A 9933-nucleotide genomic window follows, 5' to 3' on the forward strand; every position below is an offset into this window, starting at 1 on the left:
ATCTTGGAGGTCAAGGAGACTTCCAGAACCTCCCCAGCTCCTCCTAGGAGCGTATCTACAGGAATGCAGTGATTCACAGGCACTACCCTGACCTGCTGACCTCCTCTTACTGCAGCACTCCTTTGATCCCGTTTATGTCTCCTGGTAAGAAAAATTAATTTATATCCTGTTTGATTGTGAACAAGCCGAATGAGTGCATTAGCACAGTTGTGTCTACTAGAGCCTGTCGTGTCTCTCAGTACACTGTCGCTGACGTCACAGGACCCCACGCTGGGATTTGAACACCAGGCGTCTGAGTTGTAGCCGTCGACGTTGAAGTCGGTGTGGCCGAGTTGGTCAGCAGCTCAATCAACGATCATGGTTTTCATACTGCTGTCTGTCTGTCTGTCTGTCTGTCCTTCCCTCACTCTCGTCTGCTCGTACCTGTGTGAGATGTTGTGACACGCCTGGCGGGCAGCTTCAAACAACCACCTGTCCGTTATCTGTTGCTCGCATCGCTTGTCAAAGACTGGCAGCACGGCGGCGCGCTGAGCCATTCAGCAGAAGTTCCCCGGTAACCTCACGGCCTCTCCGATTTCTCTCCCTCCTTGCTACCCTTCCACTCTTGTCATCATCCGCACAAAGAAACCAGCCTCGTTTTTTATCTTTAGCACTTCGTTCACCCCTCCCTCAGCCCTCCCACACCCTATAGACACACCTGAGAGGCACTTTATCTCACAGAAAGGTGCCGTCATCAGGACACACGTGCATTCTTACCGGTCTACATACGCATGTCTGAGACTTGTCCCCCGTGTGTGTGTATGTGTGTTTATGTATGAGACATCAACCCTTGCCTCTCATTGTTATCTGTCGGCACATCCTACAGGAGAAATTCTACATTTGTATATAACATGGCAAGTGATACCCTGCCTACATATTTCTTCTTCCCTTCCCCTTCACTCATTCTCTACCCCCACCATCTTCTCATCACTCAATATCTCGCCTCTTCATTATTTATCACCAATACCAGTTCCGCCACCCCACCCTCTTCCCCCCATTTGACACCCCTCCCTGTATCCTCCCCACCCCACCCGAGGCACCTGTATTCAGCTCGACCAGCATGGCGATTCTCTCATCGGAAACCTAGTTTTGACGTGTGGCGGGGGGAGCCTGTCAGGTACAAATGGACTCCTCCCACGGCCGGTGCACATTAGCATTTTGGCCCAGTCGGGTGTTGACTTGGTAATGGCGAATATTTGTAGCCATTCACGCGCTGTGCCAGCCTCACAATGAGCATTCACTGGGCCCCGGCACAACTTTGTAATTGCTACTGAGGGGACGGTTTGGTCCTGTTGGCAAACTGTGTGACTTCTTTATTTCTCCTTCACTCCCACAACCCTGATCTGTCAGCAGGTTATTCCAGCGCTGCCTCCTTTCTCGCTGAATAAAAGGTTTCTCGCGTGCAGGCACGCACGTGCATACTCTCTCTTCCTCACTCAGCCATGCGGGCAGCCGTGCAGACAGACACGCAGGCGAACACACAAACACATCAGCCGAGGGCTTGCTTCTTTTATTCTTCGAAATATTTCTTCCTATCATCTGTCGCTGTAAGCTTCATGTATTCTATTTATTTTAAAATGTCCTTTTCTTATGCAGTTTGTCCCTTTGCTTATTAATTGCTTATATTTCATTTTGAAAAAAATTAAACGAAACTGTTTCTATTATATTTTGTCTGTTTTCGACTTTTTCCTTCTTCCATTCTCGTTTTGAAGCAAATTCCTTCTCACAAAGACTTTATTTAAATTATCCTTTCATAGATTTTTATGGTGACTGATGAAATAATTTTGCGCCATACAAGAAATATTTGTTGTTGCCTTGGGTCTACACATGTAACAGTCGCCTGACTTCCCTTCGCTGATTATTGTTGCCGGCAGAACAGCGAGTTTCCTCCGCTTGCCCTTTGACCCTGCAGTCCCCACCCACACCCAACCCCCACCCTCACCATGTAGAGCCCCAGCTGTCGCCTCTTTCTTCTCGGGGCTCAAAGGTCCTCTTAGTGTTCAATAAACTGTTTCATTTACAACTTTAAAAGCTATCGGTTCGCTGCTTTCTTGTGCGACTTTTCAACAAGAGGCAACATGGAGAATAGGTGCTAATACCAAATGAAGAACATAATATTATAGGCCAGCAAGCCGACTGTAGAATAAATAAATTAATTAATAATTAAATAAAGGAACGCCATTTCGAAGTATTCAGATGACATCATCGTCATCGTCATCGTCATCGTCACCGACGTCGTCGCTATATGCCAACAAAGATATAAAAGGGACAGCACCCGGTGTCTTGTGAATGGTTGCTGTAGGTTCACTGCTGTGAACATCTGATACATTGTTACAAGCAGCACACAGTTCATATTAACTTTGTTCTCGGAGTGTGCCTGTAAACGGAGGGAGGAGAGAGGCAGTACCAGAAATAACGGAAGGTCCAACTGTCGCGAGGTCCAGACGCAAATCATTTTTATCGCCGCGACTAACGCGAAATTAAGCAGACGACGGTTGTGAGAATATCACCCGTGAAATATCGCCGCCGCAAGCCTTCATCTCTTGTGCAAAGCAGCCTCCGCAATATTGCTGGGGGGCGACCTGCACACCCTGCTGGACACCCGCTCACCGCCCTCCTCATCCTTCACTGGTGTGTGGTTGGTGTGGTCGCTGGTGTGGTGACTGTGGTCACTGTGGTCACTACTTCGCGGACACTAATCGATGATAGTTTCGAGGTTTGGTCTCTGTTTTGTTTGCGGCCAGCTGTGTACAAGAGTTTCCACTCTGTTTCTGAGACCGAGGCTGCGTAAACAACCCTGGAGGACCATCTTGGCAGCGCGCGCCGCGGAGTTTAATTTTCCGGTGCCGAGTGCGGGAAGAGAAAAGGAAGAAATTACATGTTCCTTTTTTTTCAGTCGGCCGGCTGCAGTGCGCGCCTTCTACAAATTAGCTGAGGGTGAAAGGGCGAATGAAGTTGATATCTTTATGACCAATCTCGCGACAAACCTCATCCACGCGTGGTTTGCTGCGCGAGTTGTGGCACGTGAAATGGTGGCGGCGTCTATCGGTGTGCCATCAACACACGCTACAGCGAGCAGACACCTCAACTTAAACACACTTTCTTTTTAATTTTCTTGGGATGACTTGCAACAACAGCAACAATAACAACATCGGCATTTTCTACCCCGCTGATTGTGTCGCTTCTGGCGGTTGTTGGTGTCTGGCATCACATTTGTACACAACTGTTTCTTCTTTTTGCCCATCTTTCACTTCTTTCAGGTTTTCTATACTCTGATGTTTCCATCCATTTTTGTCTTCTTCGTGTTTGTTTTCGACTAGTGATGATGTTGTTATTTCAGACTCCAGATGGATTTCCCCGTAGCGAGTGATGCTGTTTGCACTGTTCTCACTGTATTACAAACATCAACCCCAGTTTGTCAATCTGTCGACTTTCTAGCTTTTCCTCCCCCAGCAGCCCTCCTCCTGTAATAATGTTTGTCTTGATACGCCGTTGATGTGTGTTTGTTTGTACACACACCAAACTTTTTGTTTTGCTAATTCTCTCGACAACATCACGTGGAGCTAATGTACCCAGGGTGTGCGAGTGGCAGAGCTGACTGAATTACAAGTCATTCCCAATGCATTTCTTGTTGTCCCTTTCAAATGGCAGAATCCATCACAAACGTTTCTGATCCGACTTCCTGTTTTGATTCTTTAAAGTTAAAGGAACAAACTCAACTCTCTGGCGATAGCTTTTTGTTTGCTTCGTTTATACACCAGGTAGTACTAGTAATTTGTTTATACACAGCTAGTAGCAGTAATTTGTTTATACACAGCTAGTAGCAGTAATTTGTTTATACACAGGTAGTAGCAGTAATTTGTTTATACACAGGTAGTAGCAGTAATTTTGTTTATACATTGCTAGTAGCAGTAATTTGATTATACATTGCTAATAGCAGTATTTTTTTTTCAAGTGAAGCAATTACGGAACTAGGAATGCCGTGTAGCGTGTAGAAAAATTATTGGTAATGAGCAGTATGGAAGAGTTCATGGCAATGAGTAGTGTGGAAGAGTTGGTGGTAATGAGTACAGTGTGGAAGAGTTGGTGGTAATGAGTACAGTGTGGAAGAGGTGGTGGTAATGAGCACTGTGTGGAAGAGTTGTGGTAATGAGTACAGTGTGGAAGAGGTGGTGGTAATGAGTACAGTGTGGAAGAGGTGGTGGTAATGAGCACTGTGTGGAAGAGTTTGTGGTAATGAGTACAGTGTGGAAGAGTTGGTGGTAATGAGTACAGTGTGGAAGAGGTGGTGGTAATGAGCACTGTGTGGAAGAGTTTGTGGTAATGAGTACAGTGTGGAAGAGGTGGTGGTAATGAGTACAGTGTGGAAGAGGTGGTGGTAATGAGTAAAGTGTGGAAGAGTTCGGTGGTAATGAGTACAGTGTGGAAGGGTTTGTGGTAATGAGTACAATGTGGAAGAGTTGGTGGTAATGAGTATAGTGTGGAAGAGGCTGTGGTAATGAGTACAGTGTGGAAGAGGTGGTGGTAATGAGTACAGTGTGGAAGAGTTCATGGTAATGAGTACAGTGTGGAAGAGTTTGTTGATTTCCGAGGCTTTGTGAACGACTCGCATGTCCTCCGCCACTGAGCCCAGCGCCCCATTGTCACGGACGAAGAAGCGGATACCCTGTTTGACACGGTTGACTGGCTGGCAGCGTCGTGGTCACGGCTGGCTGACACCAGAGTGTCGATTGCAACCTCTCTTGTCCACGTGACTTCCACCGAGGCGGAGGTTACAATGGCGGCCGGCAAGACTAAGAAGTGCGGACTTTACTCGCAGCCGCGTTGGCTTTGAAATCCGAGCCGCAGTTTTGTACCGTTGACAGACGGTTTCCTTTGTGACTGATCGCACTACTGTCACACAGCTTCTCTTTCCTGCAGCCGTGGGGTAGGGGGAGGGGCAGGGGGACACGGTAAGCGACTCCAGTAGGTAGCACATCCGTGTGTGTGTGTGTGTGTGCGCGCGCGCGTATATGGAAAATATGATGAATATGTGGGCAAGGCAGAATGAGGAAGGCGAAGCAACTACATTTTCCAGAAAAAGAAATACCACGAATTGCCGAGTAGGGTGCGGGGTATTTTTTCTGATGACTAGTAAGGCTCAGCGCGATACTATTTCTCACAATCTGGTTTCACTCTTCCGATCTCGACACACGTTCACATAAACTCATAAAAGTGATGAAGTCGTGTCGTCACGCTTGTACACATGCTAGCCTTATTAACACATGTTTCCAGCTCTCTCTTGAGGTCTTGACAACTCTGAGCGTACCCCTGTACAATCCCCTCGTCTGTAAAGTGGACCTTCATCTCTCCACAGGATGTTGATAGGGCTGTCTCTCGAAGATGTATCACTACGATTTAGGGAAAGAGTGTCTTGAGCTTTACTCAGTCATTAATTAGAAAAACAACTACCACTGAGTTAACTATATTATAGAACCATAAGAATTAATTCCTGCCTAGACTATATTAAGCAGGTTTTGTGTCATTCTTTTAAACTTTGTACTGTTGATTCCATAGTAAACTTCACTCAGAATCGGTCTGGGTTTTGTTAGAACCTAAATCGTTGATACAAGATGTCGCCCCTCATTGCCTGTCTTTACCTGTGAGAGCGCCAAAGATTTTCTTACTAAGGTCATCAGTCCGAATATCCCACCGGAATATATTTTGTTTGTAGTTTAGAACCAAAGAGTCACAATTTCTGTTCCTACTCTCAGACGTGCATGGAAATGCCAGTGTTCAGGGGAGGCCACGCAATGGTAATGATGCAGCTGTCAAGAGGAGATAACACATGTCAGAGATAATAGTAGTCTTCGCTTGTACGTGCAGACGTCACGAATTATCCACTCTCCATCACGTGACAAGTAGTGGCATATTATCACCTACTTATTCCATCCTGTGCGGAGGAACTTGCATGTTGCCAGCGAGGAAACGTGGATACGGTCATCATCAGCTCTCGGTTTAACATTATTCCGCTTTTTTAACCTGCGAGCTCGCTGTGCCTGTGTGGCCAGCAGCTTCCACCCGTGAGCTCCTCCTGACTATGCAGAAAGCCACAGAAGGCTTTTAGGATGCGGGTGGCAGATGATGGCAGCTTGTTTTCACATTTCGCGGCCATGTACCCGGCGTTTTAGGTAGCTTGCGATAAAAACACAGGTAAGCACGAAACACTCTTGTCAAGGTTTGCAAGGAACAATCAGCATCCACTAAACAGCAAAACATCGGACCCTCCACCAGGGTCAAGCTCACAGACTGACCTTTGTATGGGTGAGCGTAGAAGGGCAAGGGCAAGGGCAAGGACATCAGAGCGGAAACACAAGGACTGGGTACATTAAACGAACTACTTCTGTGCCAAGACTTCACCTGATTGAAAACTCTTCGAATTTTTATGCTATTAAGTCATGTGACTACCTTCAACTTTTTTCTATTCGCAAGTCCTTTTCTTTGTTCGTCCGTCCGTGATTCTGTGTGTTTTTTTTCCTGGTCTTCATGGGTATCCTCGTGCACACACATACACGATGAGGCTTGCATCACATGCGTGTGTGTTGGTGCGCAGTTTAACGCAATTTATTCGCCAGCGCGTGCGATGAAGTCAGGCGCACAAAGGGAGAGAATGGCGCTGGAACTAAGCGTTGATTAAACTGGAACACAGTGCTCAGGGGAAATAACCAAATGTGCTGCAGACGAGCTGTAGCGCTCCTCCCGCTATAATAACGAGGAAAAGATGGAGAGAAAACAAGAGTTAGCGTGACACACGATCAGGATCAGACGGACGGACGGACAGACAGATAGACAGACAAGGTATGCCGAGTAACAGGCGGTCATTTAGACTAAGAGACATGGGAGGAGTTACTGTCCATTCTACAAAAAGCGACGATTTGAAGGGTTAGTAATATTTGTGAATCAACTTCCTCTGTTTTTCGCTGAAGTGTTTTTGCCACTTTTGCCAATACGCGCGCAAAAACAAACAAACAAAAAACAAAAACAAAAATAAACCAACCATGTGACCATGTAAAGGGACACAACCCAGGGCCAAACACGTCACCGAGATGGTGTAAAGAGAAGATGGTGTGGTGCCAACTTGAAGCAGTTTCTTCTCGTACATGGCAAAGGTAGGTTGCGCTTGAAGCACAAGAGAAGCGGGTGACTGTCGGGGCTGGCGGGTGGCGGGTGGCGGGTGGGTGACGTGTGCGCCATTCTGTGACCTCCGTGTGTCCTCGAGGCAAGCCTGCAGCAGGTTGTCTGTGGATCAAGCAGTCTTAGCCCTCGACATCCAGGTAACCCTTCTTGTGTCTGGCGCACCTGTCAAACTGATGGAGGGGTGCTTACTGCGCACTGGGTCACGTGGTCACAAAGCTCAGGGAAGACAGACGCCATAAGTCACGTGCATTGTGCACGAGCGAGATATTTCTACGACAGACCACTCTGCAACTTTCATTTCTTGGCCTTTTTCTCAGCTGTTGGTGTTGATTTTATTTATTTATTAATTTTGTTAGTCACTGTAGCTTACACGACAGTCTCGTTCATTCTACACTTATGGCTGTAAATACTTTTATGTTTCCTTTTTTGCATCCATCGGCCATTCATAACTGAAGTGTGTCAGGCTGTGCACTCAACTGCGCAGGTCCTCTTGGCTCAAGCCGTCCATGGCTGTCAGTGGAAGCTTCTAGAGTCAGGGGCATTAATGAAGGTCGCTATGGTGGAGTTACTTCGCACTTGCGTGTCTCCTGCTGCTTCGCGGCATTTACTTTCCTTTTTTTAATTTTTATTTTTGCTCCGCATGTAGAACCAAAATTAGTTTTATTTCTTCGGTTCTTAGGCGAAACTGGAGTAACGGGTCCTTGTGTATTGTGTGTGTTTCATTCAGCGATAAACACGGCGTGAGGTCGGTGAAAAAAATCCGTTTGTAAGATTTTACCAATGTTTATAAAACAAGTAGCAAGGAATACCCGTCTCATATTGCCAAGAAATAAAGCGATTTAAATTCTGTTAAAAAGTGTTCCTGATGATTGTGTCAGCTTATCTCAAGTTCACGCTTAGGTTTAATTATAATCCACGGCGAGCAGCTAAAACTAAGGAATAACACATGAAAGAAGAGATGGAGAAGAGAGAAGTGAGTGTGTGGTTGTCCTTTTAACATTTAAGACTTTAAATTTCCTTTCGTTTGTTTTCCAGCCATGTTCGGTCCTCCTGACGGCAGTTCCAGCCCCGTTCTGGGGACGGGCGCGGGGCCAGCGGTCTCCCCCATGAATGCAGTTCCTGGTGCCACCGGGACTACGGGAACCGGAAGTGCCAGCAGCCGGCGCCTGCGCACAGCCTACACCAACACCCAGCTGCTGGAGCTGGAGAAGGAGTTCCACTTCAACAAGTACTTGTGTCGCCCTCGCCGCATCGAGATCGCCGCGTCACTTGACCTCACCGAGAGACAGGTCAAGGTCTGGTTCCAGAACCGCCGCATGAAGTACAAGCGGCAGACGCAGTCCGGGAGACACGGCAAGCTGGCCAAGGACGAGCAGGCGTTGCTAGACGACGGCGACGAGAACGAGACTGGCGAAGACGAGGCGATGAGCCCGGCTGGAAAGGGAGGGGACGGAGGGTGAAGACGAAAGTGAAGGACGAGCAAGACAACGAGGAGGACACCATGGACGACGAAGGAGAGAAGCGCAAAGATGTCAAGAGAGAGGCGCTGTCACCGCGTGATCACGAGCTGCCACCAGAGGGCGCTAGTCGCAAAGTGGAGGTCAAGGAGGCAGATTCAGCTTCCGCCGAAGAGGAGATGTCAACGGAGTTACGGGTGATGTCCACGGCGTCGTCCTTGCCCGGGACGACGTGTGCTGCTTCGAAGGCATCCTCGTCCTTGACATCCACGTCAGTGTCGTCGGCGTCGGCAGGCAGCATTCTGCACGTGCAAGTGCCAGGAGCCAATGGCGAGGCTGGCAGCACGACTAGTCCGCAGCTTTCCACCAAAAGTGTCGCCAGTTCCTCCACTGACTCTGGCCTTTGTTCTCCCGACAGTCTGCACAGCTCCGGAAGTCCTGAGACTTCCGTCAACGCTGCAGGTGCTGCCAACAGCGCTTCTTTCGTGCCGGCGGGAGGCAACTCGCCTAAGGATGCTTCTCTGGGCACTTTCCAGCAGCCTAGGAAAAGAGGGAACTCGGCTTCCACTCTCGTCCACAACAGAGGGATTTCCCCGAGTCCTGGAGCAACGGTTCAGCACATCTTTCACGGTCAAGGTCACGGTAGAAGAGTTGCGCCCCTTCCTCCAGCGGTTGTCTCCCCTTTCGAGACCCCATCTTCGTCGCTGCAGACGCAATGCGGCATTAGTTATGGGGACACAACTGCTCACGATACACACCACGAATGCAGTGCCCACAGCCTGGCGGACACGTTCCAGGCGGACTCCGTGCATGTCGATGACATCAGGGTCGGCACAACACGAGTACAGCCAGCAACAACATCAGCAGCAGCATCAGCAGCATGTATATTCACACCAGAATCCTTACTATCTTCAGCAACAACAGCAGCAACAGCAGCAACCGTCACACCATCATCATAACCGATACGAACGACCTCCTAACCTCCCGCAATTTCAACGCCAGCCGGATGTTTACTATCAGTCCTACAACACGTTTCCACATGGTCAGAACGGCTACTTTCATAGACAAAACGTAGACTTCCCCCCAGGACCCCACCACCCGCACTCTTACGGGGGATACCCCGGGTATCACTCTGCTCAGGACAGAGAAGCCTTTCTGCAGTGGTAAGACATTCAGCAACAGTAGAGACATGGCTGTCAGAAGTCCCGGTGTTCTGGGAGCCGGTATTTATGAGACAGACGGTGGCTTTAGACACGACTAC

At 48.3% G+C, this 9933-nt stretch overlaps 2 protein-coding genes across 2 annotated transcripts in view; both read left to right on the forward strand.

The window, feature by feature from the left end:
- LOC112557372 (homeobox protein Hox-A2-like) overlaps window positions 1-8707 on the forward strand; it is a 28886-nt gene extending 20179 nt beyond the window's left edge. Inside the window, exon 3 of the mRNA XM_025227176.1 lies at window positions 8251-8707. Coding sequence (XP_025082961.1) covers window positions 8251-8675 — 425 coding nt within the window. The 3' untranslated portion in view covers window positions 8676-8707. The remainder of the gene's footprint in view (window positions 1-8250) is intronic.
- A 9-nt stretch (window positions 8708-8716) lies between these two features.
- On the forward strand, window positions 8717-9631 carry LOC112556065 (spore coat protein SP96-like). Its single transcript, XM_025224679.1, has one exon. The coding sequence runs from the start codon at window positions 8717-8719 to the stop codon at window positions 9629-9631; it is 915 nt and encodes a 304-aa protein (XP_025080464.1).
- The last annotated feature ends 302 nt before the right edge of the window (window positions 9632-9933 follow it).

Source organism: Pomacea canaliculata, linkage group LG2, assembly GCF_003073045.1.
Source record: "Pomacea canaliculata isolate SZHN2017 linkage group LG2, ASM307304v1, whole genome shotgun sequence".
Classification (NCBI taxonomy): domain Eukaryota; kingdom Metazoa; phylum Mollusca; class Gastropoda; order Architaenioglossa; family Ampullariidae; genus Pomacea; species Pomacea canaliculata.